The sequence below is a fragment of the Vigna unguiculata genome, chromosome 10, assembly GCF_004118075.2.
Source record: "Vigna unguiculata cultivar IT97K-499-35 chromosome 10, ASM411807v1, whole genome shotgun sequence".
In the NCBI taxonomy this organism is placed as follows: domain Eukaryota; kingdom Viridiplantae; phylum Streptophyta; class Magnoliopsida; order Fabales; family Fabaceae; genus Vigna; species Vigna unguiculata.
The window spans coordinates 22755263-22773774 of record NC_040288.1 but is presented as its reverse complement, the minus strand read 5'-3'; the positions used below and the strand labels follow the sequence as shown (position 1 = coordinate 22773774).

At 30.5% G+C, this 18512-nt stretch overlaps 2 protein-coding genes across 2 annotated transcripts; both read left to right on the top strand.

Annotated features, from left to right (window-relative positions):
- The first annotated feature begins 1753 nt into the window (after nt 1–1753).
- On the top strand, nt 1754–5586 carry LOC114167432 (bifunctional monothiol glutaredoxin-S16, chloroplastic). Its single transcript, XM_028052521.1, has 2 exons — nt 1754–2246; nt 4886–5586. The coding sequence occupies exons 1-2, from the start codon at nt 1863–1865 to the stop codon at nt 5387–5389; spliced, it is 888 nt and encodes a 295-aa protein (XP_027908322.1). The 5' UTR covers nt 1754–1862; the 3' UTR covers nt 5390–5586.
- A 4-nt stretch (nt 5587–5590) lies between these two features.
- On the top strand, nt 5591–18284 carry LOC114167431 (receptor-like protein 8). The gene is made up of 6 exons (XM_028052520.1): nt 5591–5694; nt 5822–5843; nt 6435–6752; nt 6864–6938; nt 15702–15770; nt 16074–18284. Exons 1-6 carry the CDS (start codon nt 5611–5613, stop codon nt 18251–18253), a joined length of 2748 nt encoding a protein of 915 aa, XP_027908321.1. The 5' UTR covers nt 5591–5610; the 3' UTR covers nt 18254–18284.
- The last annotated feature ends 228 nt before the right edge of the window (nt 18285–18512 follow it).

The window sequence follows — 18512 nt, the reverse complement described above, 5'->3', positions numbered from 1 at the left end:
TAACTAGAATAAAATACAGGGTTAGATATGTTTTCAGTATCTTGACTTTTGGTAAAAATTAGAATTAGTCTTTTTTTAAAATTTTGAACCAATTTAGTTTCTTAATTTTATAACTGCGTGGATTTGATCATTTTAACCAAATTTTTTTAAGTTGATTTGATGTTTCATGATAGCACTTGCACTTGAGTTGTTTACAATATTTGATACATTTTCGGTTCAATGTTAACCGAAAAACACATTTGAAACATCAAATCAACTTAGCAAAATTTACTCAAAAAGACTAAATTGATGCAATTTCAAAGTTGATGAACTAAATTGGGTCAAAGTTTTGAAGAGAGACTAATTACAATTTTCATGAAAAGTTAAGAGACCAAAAACATATTTAACCCCAAAATATATTATTACAAAGGTTTAATCACACGGAAGCTCCCGTTTTCGTTACAAAATCTCAATTGGGTTCTCAACTTCAAAGTTATTTCAATTGGATCCTATATTTTGAAAATTTGTTTCAATTTGGTCCTTTTCGTTAAGGCATCATTGACGACGTTAAGTGTGTGCCACATGTCAGCTCGTGGTTTTTTTGATTTTTTTAAAATTTTTTTAAAATTTTTTTAAAATTTTTTACTTTTTTTTCTTGAAAAAACCACTGACACGTGTCAAATTAAGGTTTTGTCACGTGTTAGTTTGTGATTTTTTTCATTCTTTAAAATTTTTAAATTAAAAAAAAAAAACTGCCACATGTCAAAATATGATTCTGCCACGTGTCAATTATTCATGTGAAAAATCTGGATTTGATCCTTGTATTTGTTATTTTGTCTCAATTTAGTCCTAATCTCTTTTTAAACAAAAGTAATTTCATCCCTTCCAAATTGAGACCAAATTTAACTTTTATATCAATAATATAATGATATTTTTATTATAAGATATTTTTAACCAAATTAATATTGAAATTTATTTAAAAAATTTATTTAAATAATTTCTAAAAAACTTTATAAATTGAAATGTAAGCTGTTTAGAAATTATTAAATAAATTGAAATATCATTTGGTTAAAAATTTAAATAAAATTAAGAGATGAAATATTGGTATAAAATTTAAATTTGGTCTCAATTTGATAGAGATGAAATTACTTTAGTTTAAAAAGAGATTAGAACTAAAATGAGACAAAATAACAAATACAAGGACCAAATCGAGATTTTTCACTTAAATAATTGACACATGACATAATCATATTTTGACACATGGTAGTTTTTTTTAATTTAAAAATTAAAAAATTTAAAAAATACAAGCTGACACGTGACAACCTAATTTGACACATGTCAACTATTTTTTCAAGAAAAAAAAATTAAAAAAAAAATTAAAAAAAAATCACAAACTAATACGTGACACACACTTAACATAATCACTGATGTCCTAACAGAAAAATCAAATTGAAACAAATTTTCAAAATATAGGACCCAATTGGATACCGTGTGACTAAACCTATTATAAATTATGAATCTAAAATAAGAAAAGAAATGTTCTAAAATGTATGACAAAAGGTACACTTTTCTCAAATAATCTAATAAAAACTTATTTAGCTTTATAATCATGAATTATCTTGTTTTTCAAGCTATATAAGTCGAAAGGATAATTCAATACTTCTTAAAAAGTCTAATCCAGAAAATAACATGAAAACAATATGGTAGTATAATATTTTTCTTAAATTATGGGGGTGGGAGAAAAAAGGTGTGGGGTGTGGAAGAAATAGCCCCAATCGCATTGGCTTAGGCTCAAAATGTATCCGCTTTGATGCAGCACCCACTCACTCGTTGAGACAAAACAGTTAGCTTCTTTTTCACTACACCATTGCCATCGTTCGTCAATGGCTTCCCTCAATCTCTCTTCGTTGCAATCTTTCTCCTTCCATCGTGTACACTCTTCTTTTTCCCAAAATACCCCTACCCTTTCCTTCAATTGCCAACCAAAACCCGCCACGAACGCGCGCCCAATTTCTCTAAAACCCTACGTTTTAGAGAAGCCTCGTATGCGTGTGGTGGTGTTGGCCGTGAAAAGCCTTGAAGAAACGGAGGCAGTGACGGTTTCGCCTGAGAACGACGGCCCCGCCGGAGAATTGCCGTCGGGCGCTGGCGTCTACGCCGTGTACGACAAGGTAGGCGAGGTTCAGTTCATCGGTCTGTCGCGAAACATTGCGGCGAGCGTTTCGTCGCACTGGAAATCGGTGCCGGAGCTGTGTGGCTCCGTTAAGGTTAGTTTTTATTTTTTTCTGGGTTCTGAATTGTAAAGTGTGTGAGAAAGAGGGAGTGTGAAAAGAAACTTTCAATTGGTTATTCTTATGACTAGGAGAATTGTTCGTTTTGTGTGGTGTAACCTTTGGTTATTTGATTATGACTGATGCTAAATCCAGTTATATCTTTATTAATTGGAGATAAAATTAGCATTGGCCATTAAAAAAGAAACTATAGATATCCTTGAAGTACTTTATAGCCCTGTGAAATGCTTTGAGCCTGGACAAAGAGGTTTTTAATTTTATGATTTTGAGGATCCTTTCAGATAAACCTTTTCATAATTATTTATAGGGAAATAAAATAAGAAAAAAAAAACAAAAATGATTTTTTCCACTTATAATATAAGCTTATAATATATAAGCTAATTTGTAGATTTTTTTTTTCATTTATCTTTTCTAAAAGATGGATTTTAGCTCATGCGTATTTAATTTCAACATATGGGAAACTTATTTCATTTTTTTTTATTGTTTTTCTTAGATGTACTTATGGAGAAGTTTATCTGTCCTAAGACTATGATAGGAAACTTAAGTTTGGAGGAGAGGATGGATGACAACTGTTTTACTTTAAATTAAGAGAGTTGTACAAGAAAGATTTGTTTTCAAATTAAGGGAATTGTACAATAAAGATTTGCACATTATGTTGATTTAATTAGAATGAGAAGTGTAAAGTTCTTTTGCATGGTTAGTCAATCATAGATTGCCGTATACTATAACATTGTTGGTTTTGTAATAATTACTTTGATAGTCATATTTATGGTGGTTTCTAACTTTCATTCATTAAAAATTAAAATTAATATCTTTTAACTTTATGTTAATTTATCACTTATTGTTTTATTTTAAAAAGATTATTTAGAGAATATTTTCCCGAAATGAAAAACTTTTTCTCTCCCCCTGTTCTCTTCACAACCTAATCCCGAAACATGGTTAAAACAATGGGGAATCCATACATAGTAGTATGTTTACTAAGTCTTCCTTGTAGTGCTGACAAGGTGCTAATCAGCACAACAACGTTATTTAACACCATTTCTAGACAAGGAAAACAAAATACCCTGATGGACGTTGATTTCTGCCTCCCCCTTCCTTTATCTGTGGAGTATTGGACAACATTGAAACTTTTCCTCAATACTATGAAGTTTCTAACTAAGCCAACGTTAATGTTCATAGTGGCAGTACTATGGAATTAGCAATTCCTTTCTTGAATAGTATTTCCGTGGGGGAAAGCTAGTAATAGACATGTGGACTGTGGTTTGTGGAATACAATGTAAGAGAAAGGAAATTGATTTTTACAAATGTCCCTTAGCTAGTTACCTTCCTATTCTCAATGATTGAAGTTGGGAATTTCAGAAATTGCATTTCAAACAGGAAAAGTAGTTGAAACTTGAAGCATAGTACCTACCAAGTACCGGTCAAATGATGAAAAGGGAAAATGTATAATGGTATTTTTTTGGGCGTAATGTTACTTTGACACTTCTATTTTTTCTCTTGCACACAAATTAGAACTTCACAAATTATTATTTTACTATAATCTTTTATTTATATTTATTTTTATTATGTTAATATAATATTTTATTATAAAACCCAATTGTCAAATGAATGTAGAATAAAGATGTAGTGTCAAAGAACCTTTTTCCTTTTTTAGTTTGTTTGTTTTTTAGTGTATAGGAACGAATTGATAATTGTGCTTTAGAGCCTTTTGCATTCCTATTTGTTTGATTGATAGGCCATTCTAGATGAAATAATTTTTACTCCAACTGATTGTTTTCATCCTTTCACTGTTTTTGGTAGTGCACTCATTTGCCCCCATCCTTTTTAACCTTCTTCGTTTTCTTACTTTGGTTTATCATCTCAGTGCTTTGTGTTAATACAAGAACTTTTTCTTCATTGAATAAAATTTCTTCTACACGAACATGATCCCTTAGAATGTGCAGCACAAGATTAAACCCACGTAAAACAGTGCTTGAGAGTTCAGATTTTCGTTTTACAATTTGAGCACTGTAGTATAAATTGTACTTTTTTTTTTGGTTTCTTGTGATCTAGTTTGGATGAGGTCAGTATTGACGGAACCTTGTAATATAATTTAGAAGAGGTTCACAATGATGTTTAGATGCTTCATAGCAATTTTTCATGTGTAGTTTGTTTGGAGTTGCATGAACCAGGAACATCATTCCTTCCAACCTTGACTAATATTTTTTCATAATATTGCCATTTCTGTTCAACCATTTGAGTTACGAGCTTTCAGAAAGGTGATTTACTCATTTCCATGAACTACTTCGATTAAAGAAATGGAAAACCATACAAATGATCAGAGTAATCATACTAATACTAGCTCGTAAATCACAATCTGTGTAATTTTCTTTTTGTTTTTTAAAATTATCTAAGACCACAAAGTAGACTAAAAAGCACAGACGACAAACGGTTTTGGAGGTGATATGATAATATGATCTCCTGAAAACTCTTTTTCTCGTTTAACGCATCATAATAATTTGCTGTTCTTGAAAGGTTTTTAATATGACTAAGCATGGAATAGTGGGCCTGAAAAGATTTCCACTTAAAATACATTGCTGATGGTGGGCTTTTCTTGGTGAAAATTTTTGTTGCAGGCTGGGTTAGTGGAGGAACCAGACAGGGAAGCTCTAACCCAAGCATGGAAGTCTTGGATGGAAGAGTACATAAAAGTCAGTGGAAAAGTTCCACCTGGCAATGAATCAGGAAATGCCACTTGGGTCAGGCAACCACCTAAAAGGAAGCCTGATCTGCGATTAACACCTGGTCGCCACGTGCAATTAACTGTCCCTCTCGAGAACCTCGTTGAAACCTTGGTTAAAGAAAACAAGGTAGTTGCATTCATTAAGGGCCCTAGAAGTGCACCATTATGTGGATTCTCACAGAGAGTGATAGCCATTCTCGAAAGTGAAGCAGTAGATTATGAGAGTGTAAATGTGCTGGATGAAGAGTATAACTACGGATTGAGGGAAACACTTAAAAACTATAGCAACTGGCCCACATTCCCTCAAATTTTTGTGGATGGTGAGCTTGTTGGCGGTTGTGATATATTGAGCTCCATGTATGAGAAAGGAGAGCTGGCTAGCTTGCTCAAAAAATAATTGCAAGTTACCTGCATTTGGGCATTCTTTTTGAACTAGGAGGATGGTGTAGGGAATGGGAGAGTATGGAAGGGTTAATGCAGGTCATTTCATGCTTTGTTGTATTAATTAATCTTTTATATACTTGAGAGGAGAATAAAATGAAAATTAGCTATGTGTATTGCTTTTTATACAAAATGCTTGTCTTTTTCGGTTAAGGTCTGTGCACAAATCTGATTTGCATGTCATCCAGGACTTTGCAAGATAAATCCGAACTTGCTGGGCATATATCAGTGATTCCTTTCAAATCGGCGAGTGCAACACAGGTGTAAAATGTTAGTAATATATTTCTTTTATAAGAAATTGTTACTAATATTAGAGAGAGATTTTGAACTAACATATATTTCCAGATCACTGATGCCTCAAACTTGTTTTTATTTATAACTTGTACAGGAAAAGAAAGATGTCAAAATTGGTAACCTTCTTTACTATTTGATTTGTTTAGTTTTACTACTTATAATTAATTTATGTATTTTAACTTCAGTAAAAAAAGAAGCAAATTGGATGTTAAATACTTTGGATGAAGATGATCATCACATACGGATTGGACTTTAAAGCCAGTTCAAAACAGTAGTTAGATAAGAAGTACTAAAGCCTGTTCTCCCTTACATGTGTGTGAGAATGAGATATAGGATGTGACTTGATTTCGTTCGTAGCAGCTTCATTTGACATAGGAAGAAATTTTGTCCCACCCCTCATTAATTTCTATCTTCTTTTTGAAATAGTCTCGAGGTTGGAAATTAGTGATTGGACAAACACTCCTAAAATTCTTTAATGCTACACTCGATGTCAAACTACTGAAAACACGCCTTTTGCCAGAATCTCACGGCAAAGACTTCTTAATGTTTGAAATGGAAACAGAAACTGTCCTTAATTTTCCTTCGTTGAATTTTCAAAGAGTTTTGCATGATATATTTATTGGTAAGAAGTGGAATGAAATGAGTTCATAGTTGCTTAGAAATGAGGTTGGGTGTGGTAATGAGTTTGTTGTTGTATTTTGTGGCAGTTTTACAATGTGATGGGTGCTTGGAGAATGAGAGAATTGGTTTACTTCAAATCAAGAGCTATATCTTATCTCCAGGTCGGAATGAGCGGAATGAGTTGGAATTGGGTTCATGGATTGAAAATAGAAGTAGTGATTGTTGTGCTTGGAATAGAGTCAAATGTTCCAATATCTCAACTCAACAACACGTAACACACTTGTTTCTGGCCGGTCTCAATTCAAGAGGTTCTCATTTGATAAACGGTTCATTGTTTAGTTCTTTCCAAGAGTTGCTTAGCCTTGACTTGTCTAGTAACGACTATCAAGGGTGGATTGGCAAAGGTTAGTTAGTTTCTCCTTCATACTTCACTATTTCATCAAATTCCTTTTTCTACGTCAAATTTTTTATTCAAGCAAAAAGTAGAATTTTGAAATGGATATGTTTCTTTGAAGGATTTCCACGATTGATGAAGTTGGAGAACTTAAAGCTTTCATATAACTCAATGAATGGTGTTCTATCTGATATAGGTATGTACCTCTTTCTTTCTTTACCTTTTTATTTATGACCACAATTTTAAGTTTACATAATGAGAGTACTTTCTTGGATTTTTCATCAATATGCTGTAATTTAAAAAAAAAATTATGGAAGTTTCTTTCTTTCTTTATAATATGATTTAAATACTTTCTTTCTTATTTTCTTTTCTCATTTTACTAAAATATAAGTTTATTTTCCAGAGTCAATTAAGCCTACTCTATGTCGACATAAAATATTATTACTTTCTTTTAAAAGAATTAAAAGTGTAAAATTATTTTTAATTTTTTAAATAAATAAATATTTATATTATTATAGTTTAACTGAAACTAAAATAACTTTCTAAAAATTTAAGAAAACAAAAAATTACCTTTAATTTTTTATTAAATAAATATTTAAATTTAAACTGGTTTAATATATTTTAAATAAAATACTAATCTTAATTTTATTTTTTATTTTAGTTCGAGTTTGTTAAACAAATGTAAAATTTATGTATTAGGAATGGTATGTTATTAACAACAAATATGAAATTAATCTTTTTTTTCATTTTCTATATAAATTTCATCATAGTCGTCTTCTTCATTCACATTAATAATATATTCATCTTTTTTTCATGCACACTCATCTTCTTTAATCATATTTACTTGTTTCAACCACGCTCATCTCCTTAAATGTATTTATCCTTTTCATCCACACCTTCATTTGCATTTTTTTCTCATTTATTTCATTCACGTTCTTTTAATCTCTTTCATCCACATTCATCCTTTTTATCTACACTTATCTCTTTCATCTATTATAACTTATTTATTTTCTATTTTATTCGTTAAGATTTGTTGAACATAAAAATATTGTAAGAGATTTTCTTTTTAAAATTATGGTTATTAATGTTGACTAATTGATACAAATTAAAATAATATTAAAAATAGATTTTACTCTGTTGATCAATGTTAAATTAAAGAAATTTTAAAATAAAAACATATTAGTATCAATTTATTTGAAGTTAAACTACTTTAATTGAAAAATCATCCCCTCTGTTCTCGAATCCATACCTCTTGTATCTCAGCCATACATCTTACCACCTTGATTTCTTCTCTTTTGAGACAAAATTTCAAAACTGTCTCCAATCTATATTCGACAAAATGATGTTTTCTGAATTGATCCAGAAGTTGTGTGAAAAAGTAAGGATGCTACACCTTATCTTCCTTTCTCATAGTTCCGTCTCCGTGCCATCATAATTGTTTTAAGGTAGAAGTTAAGTAACCACAGGATGACCCATCAATACTAAAAAATTATACCAAATTCATTTATTTGTGACTTTATGGATCCAAGACAACAATTTCCATCCATTCTGACCCTTGAAAAAAAAAATCTTATTTTTCACCTTATTGTACTCAAGCTTACCATTTTTAAAACAATTTTAATTCTTAGTATACCACAAAAAACAATAATTACATTGAGAATATCAGGATGTAAACTATCATGGTTTGAACACTCTAGATCTTACTAAGATGGCTAAAATTTAATCTAAAGAAAGCTATGTGAATGCAGTTAATAGAGAACCTATCTATTATAGAGAAAAAAAATAAAAGAAAATATGATAACTTGATTCGTCAACTTTTAAATAATAAAAACATTCTGGTACTATGTAATTTAATATGTAGTTTTGTTCATACAATTATAATTCATTCTAAAAAATTATTAGAATCTTAAGATTCATGATTCTCATATATAAGTCGTAATAGGATATTAATATTGATCCATGAAAAATTCGATGAGAATGTTTTCTTCAATCTCTTTTTTTCAACCTCTTTTTCTTCATCTATCTCTTTGCTTTTCTTTCTTCTCTCACACTCTCCTTTTTAATAACTTACTATGAAAGAACCTTATGGTCACACAGATAGAAAATCCTAATCCCTTTTATAAATTAATGTCCATCAAGTTGAATTTGGCTTCATTTTATCTTTATTTTATATTATTATAATTTTTTATAATAGCCAATAAGTTCTTATATTTTATTATATCACATTTGGTCCGTCATAATATTTCAAATGAGTCACATAATAAAATTAATTTGTCACACATAACTCATGATGTCATAACATTATGTGATTTAATACACAAACATAGTGTGCATTAAAGGGTATTACATAAATTAGTCCTATCATTGTTCATTATCAAAGATACAAAAATAACAAGAGTAATGATGGTTGCACATCATTCAGTCGACATGTTTCTTTCCATGTACTATTGTATAATCTCTTTCTCCTTAATATAACTTTACAATGAGAAGTCCATAATGGGTTCAAACATAATATCATTTTAATAACAATAACATAATTTGTTTTCTTCATCATAATTTACATGCATAATAAAATAAAGAAGAAAACACAAATTTTAGAAACTTATACATCAACATTAATAACATTAAAATTCAACATTCACTAGTAGACATAATGCTCATATTCTTTACATGACCAACAAACAATTTTGGCGATAACCCTTTTCTTAAAGGGTCAACAATCATTAGATTAGTGCTAATATGTTTTATTGACACTATACGTTTCTAAACTTCTTTAATAAAAAAGTATTTCAATTCCATTTGATTGACATCTTTGGAATACCTGTCGTTTTTAGAAAATAAGACTATTGCGAATTCATCACAATAAATTTTCAGCGGCTTGACAATACTGTCTACTACTCCAAGTCGTAAAATAAAGTTTCGCAACCAATTAGCCTGAACCGTGACATCAAAGCATGCTATAAATTCAACTTTTATTGTGAATGCAGCAATGACAGACTGCGTCACACTTTTTCATGAAATCGTTTACACATTACCAAATGTAATCTTTCTTGTATCCATACAGTTGAAGAAGTCTGAATCTGTATATCTGATCACCTCAAGGTGATAAGATTTTCTATAAGTAAGCATGTTATTCTTTGTTCCTTGTAGGTATCTTAAAACTTACTTTGCCGTTGTCCAATGATTCAGTCCTAGATTACTCTGATATCTACCAAACATGTGAACTGCAAAACTAATATCTAGCCTCAAACAAGTTTGAGCATACATCAAACTCCCAACAATAAATGCATAAAGGACATCTTCCTTCTAAGTTTCTGCTCAAAATCATTCTTTGGACATTGAGACTAAACTTGCCTCCTTTTTGTATTAGAATAGGAGATGTTGAAAATTTATCCATTCTGAATCTCTCTAAAATTTTCTTAATATATGTTTTCTGAGACAAACCAAATAGTCTTTGTGATCTATCACGAAATATTTCTTTTGTCTCACCCATATCTTTCATTTCAAAGTTATTAGACAGAAACCTCTTAGTCTCACTCAATAGACCAAGATCATTAGTCGCAAGTAAGATATCATCAACATACAAAATCAGAAATATAAATTTGCTCCCATTGACCTTTAGGTATATACACTGATCAACATTGTTTTCCTTAAATCCAAAGGACATTATAGTATCATTGAACTTAAGATACCATTGTTGAGAAACTTGCTTAAGTCCATATATTGATTTCTTATGTTTACACACCATGTGTTCCTTTCATTCTTCAATGAATCCCATTGGTTGGTCCATATAAACATTATCTTTTATATCCTCATTCAAAAAGATAGATTTTTAACATTTATTTGATGCAACAAGATCATATTGAGTTGCTAATGTCATGATAATTCTAAAGGAATATTTCTTAGAAATAGGTGAAAATGTTTTCTTATAGTCAATGTCATCTTTCTGAGTAAAACCTTTGGCAATAAATCGAGTCTTATAATGTTCGATATTGTCATGAGATGTCACGCTTAGTCTTAAAGACCCATTTACACCCAACTCTCTTGCATCCTTCTGCCAATTCTACAAGGTCTCATATGTCATTTTGTGCCATTAATTTAAGTTCATCTTTCATAAGATATAACCACTTATCAAAATTATCACTATTAATGACTTCCGAAAATGAAACTAGATCATTATCAATACTTAAGTCATTTTCTGACTCTTATAGATAAACCACATAATCATTCAAAATATTAGACTTTCTTTTCTTATGAGATCTTCTTAATACTATTTCTTATGGTTAATTGTTCTACTACCAACTCATTGTTAACTTTGGGATCATTAATTTCTTGTTCTTTTTGTGATTCTACAACACATGGAACAATAACTCTTGAGGAAGATGTACTAGCCAGATGAATGCACTCTAACATCCTTAATTTCCACATTTTGTGAACCTTTCATTCCATTGGTTTCTCCATTCTCAACGAACTGAACATATCTAGTTTCAACGATTCTTGTACTATGGGTAGGATAGTAAAACATATACCCTTTTATTTTTCTGGATAAGAAATTAAATATTTGTTGATTGTTTTTTCATCTAGTTTCTTTTCTTGTGGATTATAAATTCTTACTTTTGTATGATGACCCCAAACATCTAGGTGTCTCAAACTAGGTTTCCTATTTGTCCATAATTCAAAAGGAGTCTTTAGAACAACTTTACTAGGAACTCTGTTCAAAAAATACATGACAATCTTTAAAGCATACATCCACAACGATACATGTAAACATAAATTACTTAACATACTCTTAACCATATCCCTTAAGGTTCGGTTAAGCTTCTTTGAGACACCATTTTGTTGCGGTGTGCCTATTATTGTGTATTGAGCATAAATACCATGTTTCTCAAGGAACTTAGCAAACAGACCATGGTGTTGTCTACTTTCATCATATCTTCCATAATACTCACCACCTCTATCTAACCTTACGATTTTCACCTTTTTGTCTAATTGTCTTTCCACTTCATTTATATAAATTTGCAAGACATTCACTGACATAGATTTCTCATGTAGTAGATAGACATTCCTATAACGTGAAAAATCATTAATAAATGTGATGAAATACTTCTCTTTATTGAAAGAATTTACATCAAATAGACCACATATATTAGTGTGTATGATTTCAAGAAGTCGAGTACTTTTTGTGTTTCATTTCTTTGTTCGTTTTGTCTGTTTACATTTAATACAATCCACACACACACTCAGATAAGTAAAATCTAAATTCAGAAGGATTTCATTCTTTGTTAATCTTTGCATCCTTTCTTTGGAAATGTGTCTCAAACACTTATGTCACAATTAAGCAGATCGTTCATCCACTAAACTACGTTTAGTGCAAAAATTGTGATGCAAGGTCATAAGAGTTTCAACACATAAATTATCCAAATTCAATTTATATAAAATATCATAAAGTGTATCAAATCCAATCAAGCAAGTACGTTTAAACAAACTAAAACAACCATTATGAATCTTAAAAAGAATATCCAACAAAATCAAGCTTAGATAAAGAAATTAAATTTCTAGTGTTACTAAGTAAATAAAAAGTATCCATAAGTTCTAAGTGATATCTAGTGTCAAGGATTAAACAATAAGTCCCGATGGCTTCCAATGAAACTTTCTCTCTATTCCCCATGAAAAGGAACTTCTCATTTGAGTTTATGGTTCAAGTTGAAAGGAATCCTTGCAACACATTAGAAACATGAGTCGTACACCTAAAATCAATGTGCCGAGTATTATGGGGAACTTTAGTTATGTATGATTCAAACCTAGAGCTGTTAAAGCGGGTAACACGGCCTGATCCGACTTGACCTATCACGGGTTGATCACTAAGTGAGCTAACCCAACCTGACTCACTTATTAGCGAGAAAAAAAAATCGAACTCGGCTTGGTCCACCACGGGTTAGTGAGTTAAATTGGTTGGTTTACGGGTTCATTTAATTAAAAAAAATACATTTTTTTTTATTTTTTTTAGTCAAAGCTAAATTATAATTCTAATTAAAATCTAAATAAATTTTAATACAATCCAAATACAAACCAAAATCACAAAAATACAAATTATCTATGTGTTGGCTAAAAAAAATAACCTAACATGACCCAAATTCAAAGTCCGACTTAATAAAAAACATTGTGTGACCCTTTATTTGTGGGTTGGTGAGTCAATCCGGCTCACTACGGGTTCCGAGTGAGCCGGGTTCCGGGTGAGCCAGGTTCTAGGTGAGTCGTGTCAAAAATCAACTCGTATTGAAGTTTGTAAAAAAAATTTCAACCTAACCCGATCTGAACCCGTGGTGAGCCGTGTTGACTCGTGGGTTCCAACCTATTTTGACAACTCTATTCAAACCAAGCTATACGCTTTATTTAATTCTTTTGGAAATTTCCAGACTTCCCACATAAATGACATTTGTCATTTTTCTTTTAGATTTTGGTTGAGGACTTGTGAATCTTTAATGGTCATTTACCCTTTCTATGTTTCTTTACAACTTTCTTTCTAGTTTCTTGACTCCTCATGTAATGAATGAAGTGATTTCCTAAGTTCTTGAGTTTGGTCTCCTCTTGAACCAACATATTATGCAATTCATGCACATTTGTCTTTTGTGGTGTTATAGTTCATCTGAATGGACCATACTCAGACGATAATGAGTTCAAAATGAATCGCATGAGAAAACTTTCATTCCTAGAGACTTGAGTCTTGTTGTGATACTTGTCATCTCGATCACATGCTCATGCATAGTACACAAACTGTCAAACTTCATGGTAGTCAACGTACTCATCAATGTCCCAACGAGAGACTTGTCAACAGTTTGAGAGTGCTTTTCCACAAATTTTGTAAACTTTTTTACATTCTTAGTTTTGGGAAGAGCATACTTAATGTTGTTTTCTATGCTCATTAGCATAAACATCAGGCTAAGTCTATTTGACCTTTCCCAAACTTTTTAATAGGTTTCTCTTCATTGTTACTAGTACTAGTGATAGCAACAAGCTTTTCATCTTAAAAAGCTAAATTAAGATCCAATACACCTAAGTGAAATTGGACTTGCTTACTCTAATCAGGAAAATTCAACCCATTGAAGATTAAAACATAATTACACATTCAAAAATAAATAGTCATTCTATGCATACTAATATTCTCTTTTCGGAGATCAACTGATACACAAACATAATGATGTTAATCATATTATATAATATTATTGATAATTAAAATATATATCAACTAGAATCACCTACTACCTTATGGTACCTTTGGATATACAAGTAAAAGTAGTGACACATACAAAATTATCTACCATCATGTTCATTAATTATAAGAATAATTAATCAATTTTTGAATGATCCTAAAATGCCTTATGATAATGAATTTTAATTAACCTATAAATAAATTATTTATAATTTAACGTCCATATTTTTGATATTTGAAAACATTTATAATTTGAAAACAAAAAACTTTATAAAATTTTAATCACTTTAATGACTAACAAAATATGTCGTGCTTGATTTTAAATAAATAAATACATTTAATTGTTATAACCATATGTAGTCTCATTAATTTTTATTTAACAATAACAAAACATTCATATTATTATAAATTTTAAAAAAGTATTATTTATATAATAAAGTTAGATTATTAATTATAATTGAATATGCCTTTACATTATTGGGAAAAGCATCAATCCAATTCATTCACAGAAAGAGGAACTATGATGCATCATTCACTCATGTCATTACGTAAGAGAACATTTAATTAATTCAATCTAATTGCACAAACCCATAACGTGACAGATGTGCAATTTTTCATTCAATTCAAGCAACATAACCGTTCCGGTTCTTAAATTGCTTTGATGGACTTACTCACACTGCACGCGAGAAGGTAATGTAGCAAAACATCATATTAGCGAAAACATAAAATCCTTAAATCTAATAATTAGAATTCTTTAAAATAGAGAAAACATAAATTAGAGTGTAAATTTCATGGAGAAATTCCTTAATTTATAATTAGGGTTCATAATTTTATAAAGTGCCTAAATTCATAATTAGGATTTATCATAATTTAAGAAAATATATGTTGGAAAAAAATATCGAAATAGGAGAAATATAAATCTAACAATCAGGTTTTGATATCACATGTAAACTAATTTGTGATTTTTCATACTATCATAGTCTATTCTAAAAAACTATTTTAAGATCTTAAAATTTATTATTCTCACACATTAACACACATAAGTCATAATAGTTTGATCCATGAGAGATCCAATAAAAATGCGTTATTTAATTTATGTTCTTTATCTTCATTTTTTCAATCTATTTCTTTGTCTTTCTTTATTCTCTCACATCCTCTCTTTCTTAATAGTTTATTCTGAAAGAACTTTATGACCTAAGAGAGAACTTTAATTTTCTTTTATAAATAAATGTTCATCAAGTTTAACTAAACTTTATTTTATTTTTATTTTATTTTATGATAATTTCCTATAATAATCAATAGTTATTTATATTTTATTAAATTACATTTAATCACTTCATAATATTTCAAATAAGTCGTATAATATAATTAATTTGTCAATTTATTCGGCTATATATTTTTTTTAACCAGTTATAAAGTATCTCTGACCAAAAGATACTGTTGGAAGTATATAATTATTCCATAATCTCTAGATGATTTGATAATTAGCTTCGAAAGTAGAAATATTGTTACTCTTAATTTCAACATCTTGAGAAAGATTTTTTTGCTTAACTATATCTGGCACCGAAGGTAATTTTTATTAAAAAGTTTTTGTTTCCTAAAAGATTAAACAAATGAGCTCACTACTTTTAATTTACAATTACATAAAATATATTTAAAAATTAAAATAATATAACAGTGAAACCATTAATCTATATCAATTCTTTCATAATATTATTCTGTCTCTTAACAATATGTTTTCTATTGCAGATATTCAAAATTTGCCAAGATTGAAAGTGTTAGACTTGGCTACAAATAATTTATACGGGTCAGTAGAAGGTAATATCATACAAGTATACAGAACTAGCTTTGTTTCACATACATATAAATGCTTCGTATATTTTTATTTAGGATAAGGTAAAATTGTGATGTCTTAGCTAGTTTTCTTTTTATGAATTCCTACATATAAATGTTTATAAAAGGATACCTTAAAATAATAGTTAATGTTGTCTCTTAACCTTAATGTCTCCAAACATTTAATGGTGTAACATTACTTTTAGTTATTTTGCTCTAGTTAAAGTCCATTTCTCACTATAAAACCTTAATCAAAACCATGACTTTGTTACTTTATCACTTTTTCAGGATTATGTGAAATTCAAGATCTTATAGAGTTAGGTCTCAACTCAAATAGGTTTAGCGGTAAAATTCCCAAGTGTCTAAGCATCTTCAGAAACCTCCAAGTTCTTGATCTTTCTCAAAATCAATTCAGTGGCAACTTTCCATCCTTCATTAGAAATATGACATCCCTTTCATATTTGTCTCTCTATGGCAATGACCTACAAGGCTCATTTTCATTGAGCACTTTGGCTAACCATTCAAAACTTCAGGTTCTGTATATTTCTTCAACAAGCCCTAAAATACAAGTTGAAACTGAAAATGAACAATGGTTTCCAACATTTCAATTAAAGTCTCTCATCCTTCGAAGTTGCAAGTTAAATTTAGATAAAGGAAGTCTTATTCCAAGTTTTCTCCAATATCAAAAAGAGCTTCAATATATCGACATCTCGCACAACAAACTGGTTGGAGCATTTCCAAATTGGTTGATTCAAAATAACTCAAGACTCAAATATTTCTCGGTTTCAAATAACTTATTTGATGGAAAACTTGAATTGTCCTCCATCAGACAAAATATAACTTGGCTAGATATCTCAAACAACAATGTATCTGGTTCACTGCCAAAAGACATTGGTGCATTCCTTCCTGTGGTTAGTAGGTTAAATCTGTCAACAAACAATTTTGAAGGAAGTATACCAACTTCAATTGGTGAAATGCAAAAACTTTCCTCCTTGGATTTGTCTCACAATCACTTCTCAGGTGAAATACCGGATGAATTAGCAATTGGGTGCATTAGTCTCGTAGCATTGAGGCTTTCCAACAATCTTTTTCATGGGAATATTCCTAAATTTTCCAATTTTACATATTTATCACAATTGTTTGTCAATAACAACAACCTCAATTGCACTCTGAAAGAAGTATTTGAAAATTTGAATGGTAATGGATTGATGACAATAGACATATCCAACAATTCAGTCTCAGGCTCAATTCCTAGTTCAATTGCAAAGTTGTCACGTGTGTGGGTCCTTCTTATGGGAAATAATCAGTTGGAAGGTGAGATTCCCATTGAATTCTCAAACCTAGTAATGCTTTCTGTGTTGGATCTTTCACAAAATAGATTATTTGGTTCAATCTCACATCTTAATCCATCAATCTTGAGGTTCTTGTATTTGCAAAAGAATGCTTTCTCGGGCTCTATACCTCTCAGATTCTTTGAGAGCTCAAGCCTTAAAACTCTAGACTTAAGGGATAATAATTTTTCTGGAAATATTCCCTACATGATTGATAAACTGTCAGAATTACGAGTGCTTTCACTTGGCGGGAATAATTTTGCTGGTTACATCCCAATTCAATTATGCCAATTACCAAAAATTACCATTATGGATCTTTCGCATAATAAGCTCAAGGGTTCAATACCATCTTGCTTCAACAACATTTCCTTTGGACTAGAAGAGAATTATGATTCTTCGGACAAATCATTGGTATACTCAACCGTGTTGCTCAATTCACCAATAGAATATACGGGTAATGCTAGTGTGTCATTGTTTATGCCTTCACCTGATTATCAAAATGAAGACATAAACGCTATTGTCGAGTTTGGAACAAAAAATAATATTTACACTTACAAAGGCTTCATCCTTGAAAAAATGACTGGGTTGGATTTATCATGCAATATGTTAAGAGGTAGCATCCCTTTTCAAATTGGAGACATGCAAAAAGTTCGAGTCCTGAACCTATCTCATAATTACTTGTCTGGTTCTATTCCAAATACTTTTTCTAATCTTGCCCGGATTGAGAGCCTTGACCTGTCCTACAACAATCTCAGTGGTGAGATACCCTTTCAAATGGTCAAGTTGAACAACTTAGCAATCTTCAATGTGTCATTTAATAATCTTTCTGGAGTTGCCCCTAGTACTGGTCAATTTGGAACCTTTGTTGAAGACAGCTACCTAGGCAATCCTTTTCTTTGTGCTGAACTCCTAACGCATACGTGTGAAGCTTCACCTCCATCACAATTGAATCACATAGAAGGAAAGGAAACAATGATTGACATGGTAGCATTCTATTGGACTTTCACATCATCTTACGTAGTAATACTGATGGGTTTCACAACAGTGCTTTGCATAAATGCTTCTTGGCGCATGACTTGGTTTTATTTCATTGCTAAGATTATACATACATGTTTTCCAACTCTTCCTTTGTATTGAGCAAGGTCCATCTGAAAATTTCGAGTTTAATTTGCTATTTGTAACCTTCAAAGTGTTCCACAAAAAAAAAAAAAAGACTGTATGACATCGTTAAGAATTTGAATCATGTTTCCATCTAATAACATTTTTTATATTGTCTCATAATTTTTTACATGCCACAACTATTTCAAGATTATTTTACATTTTGATGCCTTATTTATCGTACCCAATATTACAACAAAACCAGTGAAGTTTGTCATTATTTATGCTTTGAAAATAG